We start from the raw sequence: 14,474 nt of genomic DNA on the forward strand, positions 1-14,474 counted from the left end.
CATGGGGCACAACTGAAGAGCCTGGCTTCATCTTCTTCACAGCCTCCCTTCAGATATTTATACACATTGATGAAATCCTCCCTGAGCCTTTTCTTCTCCAGTCTAGAGTCTCAGCTCCCTCAGTCTCTCCTCCTTCATCATCTTTGTGGCCCTTCGCTGGACTGTCTCTCCAGTATGTCCATGTTTCTCTTGTACTGGGGAGCCCAGAACCAGACACAGCATTTCAGATGTGGCCTCACCAGTGCTGAGTAGAGAGGAAGAATGACCTCCCTGGACCTGCTGACAATGCTCTGTCTAATGCAACCCAGGATGTTGTTGGTCGCCTTTGCAGTGAGGGTGCATTGTTGGCTCGTGGTCAGTTTGCTGTCCACTGAGACCCCCTGGTCTTTCTCTGCAAAGCTGCTTTTCAGCTGGTCAGCCCTCTGTGTGTACTGGTACCTGGGGTTATTCCTCCCCAGGTGCAGGACTTTGCATTTCCCCTTGCTGAAAGTCATGAGATTCCTATCAGCTCAATTCTCCTTATTGTGTCAAGGTTTTACACATTATAAATTAAGAAAATCTGCTTATGCCTTTTGCATGTAAAAGTTTGTGCCTTCTGAATTCGTTAGTGAATAAGCAAAGGCAGCTTTTTGCAGCATTTTCGAACCCTGGTATTCTTGCAGTAAATTGTAATCTCAGTACCTTAAAGTACTTCTATGTGAAACTATTTGCCAGTTCATTGACTCAGAAGCTGGCATTCCACCTTCTTTTGAATTATGCTCCAAAAAGGAAGCAACTTCAGATTTTCTTATTGGCTGTTTATTTTGGATCTCTCCGTGGCTGACACCTGCAGTGGACACAGAGTAATTGTCACCACATAAAGTAAACAGGAAAACTTCTGTGGACAAGCCCTTAATGAGTGAGGGTGTTTTGGGAGTTTTATTTAGTAGCATCTGGAATTAAGTGCTGTTAATGTGCTGACAGTTGAAGGTGAATTTTTCTTAAACGTGCATTAAAAGGCATGAAGAGCAATAGTTGTGTCTGGGTATGTGGTACAGGAAAAGTCTTAAATTGTGAGATAAAATGAAATTCTACTTTCTGCTTTGTACTCCTCCTCAAAAAAACCACAGATCAAGTCCCAGAGATAATGTGAAATTTTTTCTGCTGCCTTTCCTGATGACATTTTAAGTGCCTTGAATATTAAATAAATTCAAAGAGAAGTAAACATTAAAGAAAAAATACATAGACATTTTAAAACAGAAAACAGAATTGAAATCTCCTGTCTTTAGTTGTGACTTCCAAAGAGTAATACAGAACATAGTAAAGAAAGCCCTGAGATAACCACTTCTTTCTGATGTAATTTCAGGTTGTGCTTCCTTTGATTGATCAGTATTTTAAAAATCATCGCCTGTATTTCTTATCTGCAGCAAGTAGGCCTCTCAGCAGTGGAGGCCATGCCTCTAATAAAGAGAAAGAAATGGTGACAAGGTAAAACTTAAAATAGTATTCATATGTATGCATATGTGTGTTTGTCTTTAAACAGCAGTTGGTTGTGGGAAAGTGAGAAGTGGGAGGCAGAGAAATATTTTTATGAACATGCAAATTAAACTTTTTTCACTTTCTTTTCCTGTTAGGAAAATTCATTGCATAGAACGAAGAGAGGAGTACAGAGTTATGATTATATGCTGTTTTAAAGGTAGTGGTGATGATTTTAGCATGCAGGGAACTTAGTGTTATGTGCAACAATACATCAGTTGTACAGTCTGTGGCACAGGCTATACAATTGGGTATCAGTTTTCACTGTTGGAAATAGGTATATACTGAAATAACTATTCCTGCAAAGTTTTCTGGTAGATTTAAAAGCCAAACTTATTTATAACTGAGTTTCAGTAAGTACCATTATTACTGTCCACCATAAAAAGTAAAAATGAGAGTTGTATTCTTTCTGCTTTTTGGTTTTCTAAATAGTAGTAACAGTAGTAATATGACAGAAATATCCATTTGATCCTTTCTCTGAAATTATCTATTCTTACACCATTTCTCTAAGATGTTTTTGCTTAATTTCTCTTCTGATTGAATTGAAACCCATATTTCCCATTTAATAAGGTGGGCTATAAGTTCACACAGGACCTACTGCATACCTGTAATATATAGGTATCATGGTTGCCTTCTTGCCTGTTATTGGGTACTGAATCAGGCCAAACTGTATTGCTGTTCTTTGAGGCTGACAGCCAGTTGATGGTCATACAGACATGCAGGGTTTGCAAGATTGTGTGACTACTGAGTGAAGTTTATAGCGACAATACTAAGCATAAGTAAGTAATGGCTGTCTTGACCCTGTGCCATCTCATGGACTAATCTGATCTGGCAGCTTAGCTGAATGGCATTCTTCAAATAATTAAAAATCTCTTATCAAAATGCATGCATCTAGATAATTTTTCCACTCTATAAGCTGCTGGTTTTCTGTCTGTAATGTCTTGGATAATAATATTTTCACAGTTGTTAAGTCAAGTCAATAAACCCCATACTCTGGAATATGGCAAACATGGATGTATCAGCATACCCGCTGCACAAATTCAGGACTTCTGCATATGTGCTGTCTAGCTGTGTGACATTCCTGAACACGTAGCCCAGCAATACGATTAGAGCTGCTGCCATACTTAATTGAGTTACTTTCCATCCAGAATTGTCAGCCAAAGAGAAGAAAACATATGCAAGGAAACCTTGGATGAATGATAGCTATAACCAGTGCTACTGAGCAGTTTATTTCTTAATTATCAAGACACAAAGATTCTAGAAACTAAATTATATGATCCTTTTACTGAAAGGTTGTTTTGGGCCATTTTAATAGATTCCCAACATTTTTTTGTTGTTTTTTTTTTTTTTTTTTTCCCCCTGCAGTATTGTAGGGAGTTGGCCAAAGCTGAATTTTGGAAATTCTGTTGAGTTTTCCCTTTAGTTTTGTTTGAGTACAACTCATACATAGGACTTTCTTCAAGCTTAGGGCAGTTCCTGGCTGCTTTCTTTTTCCAATGATGATGTTTGCATTCATTAAGCTACAGAACAGTGTAATTTTGAGTATTGCTATATTGAATATTGAGTATTGATGCAGTGACAGTAACAAGTGCAACAACTATTCCATGTTCAGCAAATACATTAAGTCCAGATCTATTTTTGGGCAAATATGGGTCAGACCTTTTCCTGAAATATGGTGGCGTTACATTCCATCTTGTTTGTAATGAGCCTTTTCAGGATTGGGCTGTTTGCATTTTTCATCCCTTAGACCATCTTACAAGTCCTTGTACTACTGCAGTTGTATAAAATCAGTTCTGGACATCAGTCTAAGTACTGGCCATTTGGACATTTTAATTTATTTATTTAACCTAAACTAATTACACTGGAGATAATAGGTTCAGTCAGACTTTGTGAAAACGTAGCATCTGCTGAATGCTACAGTCAGTTGTGTAACATTTGTATGTTAGGAAATAAGATAGATTGTGAGCTATTTAATGTCTTCGTTAGAATGGACACAAGATTTATATGATGCTAACATGCTTCTGTACAGCTTTTCCCGTTGGACTGGGTGAACCAGGATCCTTATAAAAGAATATATAGTATGTGTCTGCCTCATGAACTAAAAGTGAACCGAGATCCCAGAACATGCACCAACCAGACTCATTTCTGAAACAGAGCAGTTGCTGTTGCTATAATGGATCACTGTGCACTGCCTAATTAGCTGGATTCAACACCACATTAACCTGGCTGTTCTGATTCTGGACATAATGTTTCCATTTGGCACCATGCTCTTGTTTGTCAATGGAACAACATGTTCAGATCTCATCCATAAACTGTGCAGACCTGCTTATGGTGTCTTTTGCTTTTAAATCAGAGGTTGATAACCAGCCTGTGTGCCTAATAATTAAATAGCTTAATAAAATGACATGATATTGTTCATGTCATTTATAGCAGATGAGGGGTTTTGCAGCATAAAAAATAACACCAAAATTGATGTTACTCTTGGAGAAAATTCTCAGACTAAACTGGAGCATGAAGATTGAGCTAACCCCTCCGAAATCTGGAGGCTGGGTCAATTTGGGTAGGGCAGTGTGCTCCTGCTTCTGTGAATAACACAAAACTTCATTCTTCATTGTTCTGAATGGGGCACTGCTCATCAGCACAGGAGGTAATTCAAACATGTGAAATGAAATCATTGATCATATCCATTTTTGTTGGTTTTTAACCATGTAAGCAGCTATTTTTCATGTTAAGTGTGTTTAAAAAGCAGTGTGTTGGAAAAAAAATTCTCAGTGTTCAAGATGACAAGATCCAGATCGGACTAGTTAAGCATTTGCCATCAAACACTTCAATTAATCTGATTTCCTTACCTTTTGTTTTCAAATTGTCAGTGGTATCCTGAAAAGCACACTGACCACATTTTACTTCTTAAAGCTTTGATGGTTATTTCCTTGTGGATTATCATATAGGACGCTTTTATATTAATTAGCTTTGCTTTTAATTTTTTTTTGTTTCTTTAATTATAATATGTGCTTATTTAACCATGTTTGTTAAGGATATGCACTTAAAAACTCTTTCTTTAGTACTCTGTCCCACATTCTGCTCAGATAATTGATTCTTTCTGCGTGACATCATGTTGCTTTTCCTGCTCATATATCAGCTGTTATTTTTTTTCTTTCTTCTCCCCCCACCCTTATTTTTTTCCTTTTCCCTTCTCTTCTCTTATTTTTCTTTTGTCTTCAGCCTGTTCTGCAAACTTGGAGTTCTTGTCAGGCATAGGATTTCACTGTTTGGTAAGGAGACCCTTGACAAATACTAGCATGGCCATCACTTGGTTTTCTTTGCCATTTTTGCATTGTGTTATGTGCTGGTTTGTTGCATGCTGCATGGCTGAAATGCATGGTCTTCACAGACCACTAATTGTTTAGGCTGGTAGATCACAGAATTTATTAGATGGAATACAAAGCTTTTGTAGTTATCAGTTTGGGGGTTTTTGCTTAGTTTTCCGTGTCTCTTAACTAATATCTGGATTTCATTATCCTGCCAAAGAATTTTGCTGAGTTAATTATAATTACTAATTTATTATTTTATTCTAAATCATTTGGGAATAACAGAGCATCAGAACTGCACATTTGTACTGGAAAGTCATTAAGAAAAATTTGTAGTGGGCTGAAATGCTTAGTTACATTCTGTGGAATTCTTAAATATTCCCAGATGTGCCTGACTCCACATACGCATGTGTATTATCCTTCTGGTATTACGTGAATCTAGCAGGAGCTCGGTGTTTGTCTTATGCCATGTGAAAATCACTTAATTGAAGTCAATTTGAAGCCTGTATCAAGTGTATACATTATATGCAATGTGTGGCACAGTCGTTTACTCTGCAATTTTTTCTTATGCTATGATGATAGGATAGTCCAAATAGTACATCCTGGGCATATATAGCTTCTAAGACGGATGCATTGAAAACTTCAGCATCCATGAACATACTTAATTGGGTAATTATCTAGCGAATTAGAATTTGATTAAGATAACATGCATCTAACTCAATTCCTACATATTTCATTCAATTTGAAGGGAAGGAACTCACTTGCTGCAGCAGTGTGGTGTTTAAAAAGCTTACAGACCGTTATGAAAACCATTAAACTGAGAAGAAAGATCAGAAGTTATTTTGGGATATCGCTTTTAAATATGTTTTGGGATGAGCTGAGTGGATTTGCCTGTAAAGCCAAAAGATCATAGGAGGAATGGAGTTATTTCTGCAGCTGTGTGGCATTGTTGCAGCTTTTTCTGAAGGGTGGAGTATATCACAAATGTACATATAAGCTCTGGTTTATATCCTAGGTTGTTTCTTCAAAGAATGAACTAGCTCAGGTATATTATTAAAATTTTGCAAATCTTTTTTGTTATTGTGTGAATTTGTTTTTCTTTTTTTCTAAAATGAGTAACAGTTGAAGTTAAGAATCGAAGTCAGTGTAACTTCTTCAGTACTAAAGAAAAGATATTTTCCATTCCACATCTCAGCTTGTTTGTTTTCTGTGTTTTGGCTGGGTTCAAGTGGTAGAAGGAGATAAGTCAGATGGGATCAGATGAGTATTTGGTATGGCTACAATATCTTTATTAACTTTTTTCCTAATGTGCGGTAACTAACAGAATCAAAATCTTTATGCCAACACAGAAGTGTACTGTAGTTTTTTCCATGAGTTATGACAAGGTCACCATAGACTGGAGCACGGTCATTTACTGTGGACCTACAAACTCAAGTCAAAGTCACTTTACAGTTTGCCTTACCTTGAAACTGAATTACGTCATGTTGCAAAACCCGATCAAAAGAATTGCACTTACTCCAGCAAAGACAAGACCTGTGTAGAAGAGGGGAAAATGCTATGAGGACAGCCTCTGAGCACAGCTGGAGCCTAAACAGTTATTTGTGCATTTTGGAGGCATCTTGAATGAGCAAGAGTTGCTTGATAATAACCTTTATGGATAGTGGGGAGTTTGCTCTAGCAAATAGCAAAATGCTATATAGTTTTGCTATATAGGTGTTTTATATTATTGTGAATTTGAATGGTACTTCTGAAGATACAGTTGCACATATGAAAGTCATTAGTAAAATCATGTAGCTTAAGCTGTATATATGTCTTGATAAAATGGGAAATTAAGCATGCAAGTCTTCCAGAGTGAGCTCAAACAGTTAATTGCATTTGATATCTAAGAGTGTCACTGAGATTATGGAATTGTAATTCAGCATGGAATTAGTATTTCTTTACACCGTGAAAGTAGATTTTGACCCCAATAATTTACTGTTTGAGAGCTGTAGCTAACGCATCAGTAAGACCGTATTGATTTACTTTCATTATTGTTCATGAACTGAATTTGAAAGTTTTTGGTGAATAATTTTGGTGAATTGAGCATTTGAATTTATATTTTCTCAATTTAAAAAACAAAAATTAGATGACTGGTTTGATTCACTTCTTTTATATTGTTTAAATGTCCACTAAGGCATTCTTTCTATATAAGTATATAAGCAATTTTAAAAAAAAAATCTTCATATTGGTAATACAGACCCATGTAATCTGAAACAAAAATTAGCTGGGTAAGACATCAGATAAGAAAGGCCTAGTTTCACTCACTTTTGGGAACTTAGAGAAATTAATCAGAGGAGTTTCTAAAAAAGAAACAGAGGCTTTTTCTGCCTAACGACATCCTGAATTTGTAAGTGTCCTTCCAGTGAGGTATCCTGGAATCAATATCCATAGCACTTTCACAATACAACAGTAGTTCTTCCCTCCTGATATAATAATACAGCTTTCTAAAATACATTCTGAAATTGACTTCTGACCTCAGGTTGGAAGCAAACTGATTCTTGACACGTTCAGTTTAAAAAGATTTTTTTTTTTGAGATGTGGCATTTTAAGGCAAAATATTAAAAAATACTCTATTTTGTTTGTTTGTTTTAGAAACACAGTGAAAACAACTAAATTCATGACATTGAACAAAAGCAAGACACAGATTTTTACTGAACCTAAAGCTGTCTTTCACAACAAATTACATTTTCTAAGATTCTGTAACAAATCCTGCCTGAAGGAGACATTCCAGAAAAGAAGTTTCGTGATAATTTTGAAAGTCTACTTTTAGTGTTACATGGATAAAATTGGCTGAACTCTAGTATGTCAGTCAGTTTAGACTGAAGGGCCTGCATTTATGATGGTCACTGAATTGTGCTATGATATCCCAGTCTGTGGAACCAACCACACTGCAGTATCTGCTACAGGGATAGGCCTAAAGCTTGTCTGGTTTTCAGAATAACTAGATGAGTTTCTGACCCTTCCATCTGGTTGCAGCATATGGAGTGCCTGATTCCTGATAAATATACGGCTCTTGAAATGTGTCTACACAGTATAAATAGATTGCTAGTGCAAATTTTCAGGGAACTGGAGTGAGCATCTCTGTATTGCACTGTAGCATACAGTGTATACACACCTGCATGATGAATGTTAAGGTACTATTTCCTGACAGTCTAATCCACAGTCTATGTCCAGGTTGCTTTGAGTACTTCCCTCCATCCCTGCTGTCATTAACACAGTCCTGCCCTCTCTTCATCAGCACTGGCATTCATATCACCAGAACAGTAAAATAGTAAGGAAAAAGAATAGGAGGTGACAAAAAACCTAATCTTTTGTGGTGTCTTTTTTGGTAGGACTTTTTTAGGCCACCTCAGCTTTCTCATCTGTTTGCTCTATCATTGCATGACCACCAGTGCAAAGAGGGTAGGGCTGCCTGGCTGGGAACAGCCATGGAAGCTGTGGTTCAGGTTCGTTTAATCTACTGTAGATGAACACCACAACAATACCTCCTCATTTGATAGCATAGAACAACTGAGCTGCAATAAACCTCCCACTCTTTCCTTGCAATTTATCTTTTAAAATTTCTATTTCACTGAAGCAGTTGCTAATTCTGGTTGTACGTTTGCCTGTATTTTCAAGTGAAATAACCACCAGTGAGAAAGTATGGTACACTGTATGCAGATGACAGTGTTTTCAGAAATCTATCTTATCTTAAACATTCAATTTATTTCTTCTTTTTTTTTTTTTTTTGAGAAACTTTAAATACAGAGAAGCAAGAAAAGGTATTTTCATTTTTGCAGAGATTTAGATATTTTTTTTTTTAAATAAATACATGAAATAAGCTGTGGATCAAATTTGTGTAGCCTAAATCTGTCCTGGATTTAAAAAGTGAATTTAGGGTGACTTGTACATGGCAACATTTTGGGATGTACGTATGCATACTGGGCATATTGTGTGTAAGTTCTCTTTTTACATATGTAAGTGTGAAAAAAATAATTGATTATGGGAGATGCATATTATGTCACAGACTGTGTACTGATGTGGGCCACACCTGATCCTGCTGTAAATGGCTGGAGCCTATTGGTAACATCGGGGAACTAACCTTTTTGATGACATTTTATATAAATCTTCTCTTCCTGCATAGCAGCTTGTGAAAGTTAACAGCTTTTTTGTTACTAAGAGGGGGAAGACAAATGTTCAGATAAACTTGAATCAGTTCAAGCAAAATTTATAGAACTTAAATGAAAACCAGACAATACACTGCAGCTCTAATTAACCCCACATATAAGTGCTTCCATCTTGACTGCCTCAGCTATTTGATGAGAGATGCTTTACTGCCTCTAGTTACTGCATTTGTGTAAACAAAGCTAAGACAACAACTGCATGTTTTTTAACTTGAATGTTAAAATTATGCAGAAGTTCAGTTGCTCTTCTGCTGTCATTTACTCTTTCATTAAAGCCAGAAATAAAGTTAGCAGAGTGTAGGTATGCTATACAGTATGTTCAGCTTAATTGGTGGATAATTTTCCTCCCTGTTTAGGAAATGATGCAACATCAATAGTCAACTGTCTTCACATACTGGGCCAGACTTTGGATGCAAGGTAATGCTGAATATATTTTCTAAAGCACGACGAAAATCACTGAAGAAAATAATGTGCAATCAGATTTGGGCTACCTGTGTAAAGCTACAGAATTTCAAAACTCAAGAATTATAGTACTGAAAAGAATTCCCATTGCAAAGTAGCTTCATTACTAGTTAATTACTAGGATTTGACAGGACAATATTTGTAAGTTATACTTTCAACTTCAGTTTGGATCAATGGTGTCCAGGAACTGCTGGCTGTTAGTTCATCTGGTTTTAATCATGTGACTGTCCCAAAATCACAGTAATATTAGAAATATTTTATTTTTTCACTTATACTGTTTAATCAAAAAATTCAGGAGTTAAATGCACATGGAGTGCAGTAAATCTGTCTCACAGAATGTTTTCATTGCAAAGTTATTTCAGGTTCTAATTTGAACAAAAAAACCACCTTAACATCAAATTCAGTGATACTGTTAAGTTAAATTGAACTGCTTGAACCATTGTGAGGTTTGTGAATAAGACAGTCCTGAAATATTGGAGGATAATGTGTAGCTTTTCATTAACTGTATAGTCAGCTATCTTGTGCTGATAGTTGACTTTTAGATCTTTGCAGTTGTGGAACAAAACATGATAGTTTAAACTACCTCCATGGTAATTTAAGATAACTTTTTTGACTTTGCATTTACTCTCAAAGAATTGACTGGATTACATGCAGATAGCTCTTTTTCTCAGTATTCTTGCAGTGACTTAAATGAACAAATTTTACTTTCCCTTTGCTATGGGGTAGAGTCATGATCATGGTCATTAATATGGCTCAGCTGCTGCATGGTAATCCTTTAGGTTGCAATATCTTGGCTTTTTTGTCATTTTGTCCATGCTTTATGCAATCATACAGATGGAATACAGATACAGGTGGAGGTTACCAATTCAGTTCTTGGTAGAGATGTAGAAATAGCTCCAGACAGGAATTAAGGGATTCATGGAGGTTACATGGAAGTTTGGTAATATTGCCATTGAAACTGTAAACAAACAGACAAACAAAAAGACTGGACTGTGATTCAATTTACAAAAGAATTTCACTGGGATTTATTTCACGCATGCCTATATGGATACTTTGTAAACTATGGATCCTTGTAAACAGGATCTCTGTAATTGATCTAGTTAAAACAACTAAGGTAATAATTCTCCTGGATTATATCATTACGTAATTGATTATGGTGTTATAGTTATGTAATCAGTGCATTTATTTATTCTAAACAAATTTTATTGTTTTTACTCATTCCTTTCTGATGCCCTTATTGTGGAGACAGAAATATGACTGTCATGGTTGGGAAGACTTTCTGAGTTCTAGCTTGAGATCTTCTCTTCCTAGAATCATAAATTGCAGACTTACTCATTCTTCTTCTTTTTTGTTAGGTGTGTTTTTTTCCCCCTGAAGGCAGATGAATCACTTAATTTATAAATTTAAAAGGACTTTATTTTCTCAACGGGAAAATGGATAAAATATCCTTGTGTTCTGCAGGATACCTATGAAATGCTTTTTCAGTAGGTTGTTCTGCTATGAGAAGATTTTCCAATGTCAAAAGAGGAAAGATTTTTCTTCAGATCTTTATTATCTATTTTATATAAACCAAGACTAGGCTTTGTTCCATACTTGTCTAATAAAATATTCTTTTTCATTCTTTTTGTATGCTATATACAGGACTGTGATGAAAACTGGTCTGGAATCTGTTAAGATGGCATTGAGAGCATTTTTGGACAATGCTGCTGAGGATCTGGAGAAAACAATGGAAAATCTTAAGCAAGGCCAGTTTACACACAGCAGAAACCAGCCAAAGGGAGTTACACAAATCATTAATTATACCACAGTTGCTCTCCTGCCAGTGTTATCTTCATTATTTGAGCATATTGGACAGCACCAGTTTGGGGAAGATTTGATATGTATGTATTATTTAGAAGTGTCATGCCACTAAAAGATCTGTAGTGACATGTAGTAAGCATTACTAGACACTCAGTTCTATAGAGAAGGACAAATCCTATGTCATTTTGACAAAATTGTCATTGATTTAATCAAACTTTTGCTGTAATTGACCTAGAACAGTCTGCAGGTTTTAGTGGACTTTGTGTAAATATTAAAGCAGATGAAGCTGTGATCAGACAGTCAGAACTCTCAAATTTGTTTATAACTTTACCATAGATTTACTGTGACTTTCTTCTTGTGTGAAAAGTTACTTTGTGTAAGTTAATTTGTCTTTGCTCTGTCTATAAATCAAGTTATACTACGAGAATGATATTACTCTGTTGTACATGCACCTTGACTCAGTTTCGGTTAGTGGGGAATTTGGGTGGGTGCATCTCAGATCCTAAGGAAAAGTGGATGGAGCTCCTGAAGAATTTGGGCACTGGAGAAGGGAATGTGTGTGAGACTCTGTATAAGAGATTTCTGTAGAGATTTTGATTATGTCCTTCACTTTCTCAAACCCAGTCTCTGCAAGACAAAATTTTGCAGTCTGCAACACAAAACTTTATATATTTTAGGAATTCCACAGGAGTCCAGACTCTGCTAAAGGAGGCAGTTCTGCTCTGTTTAGCTAACTCAGTTATGGAAATAACTGAGAGAAGGACCTGGAACAAAAGAACATAAAATTATATTTTTTCTCTTTCTAGAGTCTGGAAAAGTAATATTTAAAATAGCATTAAGAGAACCGTTTTTGACAATTTGGAGTTGTATTGATGGATCGAGTGTGATGAGATGTAAACATCCGCTTTTCTCATTAAATTATATCTGTGAAATTCAAGAGCCTGACAGTATCCAGAAAAAGTAATCTATGGGGTTCACATACATCACTTGTTCATCATAAACCGCTTTTTCAGACATCAACATGTTCATGCTTTGCATAATTTTTGATCTCTGGTATTCCATGTTTTGGAACTTAATAATCAGCCTTTGATAATTTATCACTTAAATTGATATTCTTAATCAGCTATTCTACATACATCACATTGCTGTCAAACACCCAATTTAGAATCCATAAACTGAGAAAGAGTAATTAATTTAAATTGTGCCTATTTATTTTGTCTAGAGCATAATTGCAAAGGCTATTTTTTCTTACACACAACTTCTCTTTACATCTTATTAAGAATAAGATCATCTTATTTGTATTACTTTGTTGACAAGCATCTTGACATGGTGCTTGTACCTGAGAGTATTACTACATGTACAGAGTACTCCATGGTGTGATCATGTACAAAGGTGGGTCAGTGTACTATGTAAAAATACTCAACTCCAAGATGATCTGAACTAAAAAGCATGGTATAGTAAAGAGCCAGTCTGTATAGCTTTGATGCACTATCTTGTAGGCTCTCCCAGCATGTTAAGTCTTACCCTATTTTACTCTCAACATTTCATTGCATATTGGGAGAAGATATTAGCACTGTGGGAGAGACTAGAAAAAACACGTATGGAAAGACTGGGGGTGTTCTTGATGGTTCTTAACACTGTTGTTATATTATTACTGCAGATTACAGTGGAAAAGCATTTTTTCAAATAGATTATTCTCACATTTTTGTGACTGAAACATTTGATACTTTCAAAACATGATTTCATAAGGATTAAAGGATTATTTATTTTTTTAATCCTTTGTCAGTCTGAAGTATAAATTTAAGTACATGCTATTAACTGGTGTCTGTTTCTAAATGAAAAAAAAAAACTGATTAAAAGATTGAAATACCTGTTTAATAGGATTGCCTTTCTTTTGTAATGTATTTTATACAGTGATGTTACATTTGTAAATCTGTTTGTTCCCTAGTAATTTTTTTAGTTTCAGCACTTTATTTGATTTGCCATGAAACTCTTAAATGCTCCAGACAAACTAAAAAGATTCATTGACACATTTTTTTATAGCTATTAAATTAATAAATTCTTAAATTATGCAGTTAAATCTTATCCGTAAAGTGTTGGTATGCCATTAATTTCAGAAAGTGAGTGCACTAGTGAAATAAGTTTACTGTCTTATCTGGTAACTTTGTACTGAAGTAAATGGAAGTTTTGAGTAAAGACTATGGGACTCAGTGGTCAGAAGACTCTTTGTATTTAGACAGTGATTTCTGTGGATTTCCTTTGATAGCTTAATATTACCAATTCAGTTATTGTCAAAAGAAATGTGTTTTAATTCTACGGAAATGTATTGCAAAGAAAAATCTCTTTATACCTATCATTTTCTTCTTTCCTTTAGTGGAAGATGTTCAGGTCTCCTGTTACAGAATACTGGCCAGTTTATATGCTTTGGGAACCAGCAAGAGTATCTATGTAGAGAGGTAAGAAGAAAAATTGTTCCTCTATTTTTAATATTTGTGTTTATATTTAGCTTCATGAGTAAGCAGTCCAGAAATGAATATAGGAGGAGATTGTTGTTGGAAAGATATCTTGAGAGAAAAAAGGTGCTCAAATTTTAAATGGAATGAAGCTGCTTTTATTATAATACACTTAAAATGTTGCATTATATGTTTGTCAAAATATATTTCTTAATTAAAACAAAAAATTACAAATAAAATTATCTGACTTTACAATAAATATCACTTGATTTGACATTCAGCTGGGGAACTGTAAAAATATGTCATTCAGCTCAGCTATTGTTATAATTCTCCATTATGTATTGTTTAATTGTGATGTATATTTCTTTCTCATTACCCTAAATTTAATTTATCACTCATACAACACTACTTCTTTTCTAGCTCAATTACCCAGGGAAGTGAAGCTTTATAATTGCTTTTTTGTGCAGCTCTGTATCTGCTAACCTCCCTCCAAGTTATGTTTGGTCTGTGTAAACTGTATTTGGCTAAAAAATAGAGGTACCTAGATAATTCAGTTCTTAAAACAGAATAGTTGCCCTATAGTGACTAGCGCCATTGTGAGGGAAGGCTAAACAGGACTCATATATTTCAGATACTGGTAGTAATCTAGCAGGAAGTTCATATATCTGTACACTGTCTAGCAAATCAACCTGTGCATAACTCCAGACCAGTTCCATGACATACCCTTGCTTACT

At 35.4% G+C, this 14,474-nt stretch overlaps 1 protein-coding gene across 15 annotated transcripts in view; it reads left to right on the forward strand.

Annotated features, from left to right (window-relative positions):
• Nucleotides 1–14,474, forward strand: part of RYR2 (ryanodine receptor 2) — a 441,080-nt gene that overhangs the window by 334,743 nt on the left and 91,863 nt on the right. For all 15 annotated transcript variants that reach the window (XM_074863209.1, XM_074863211.1, XM_074863214.1 and 12 more), the window contains 5 exons: nucleotides 1,346–1,467; nucleotides 4,738–4,787; nucleotides 9,382–9,442; nucleotides 11,129–11,367; nucleotides 13,662–13,743. In XM_074863209.1, coding sequence (XP_074719310.1) covers nucleotides 1,346–1,467; nucleotides 4,738–4,787; nucleotides 9,382–9,442; nucleotides 11,129–11,367; nucleotides 13,662–13,743 — 554 coding nt within the window. The remainder of the gene's footprint in view (nucleotides 1–1,345; nucleotides 1,468–4,737; nucleotides 4,788–9,381; nucleotides 9,443–11,128; nucleotides 11,368–13,661; nucleotides 13,744–14,474) is intronic.

Source organism: Strix uralensis, chromosome 3 (genome assembly GCF_047716275.1).
Source record: "Strix uralensis isolate ZFMK-TIS-50842 chromosome 3, bStrUra1, whole genome shotgun sequence".
Taxonomy (NCBI): Eukaryota; Metazoa; Chordata; class Aves; order Strigiformes; family Strigidae; genus Strix; species Strix uralensis.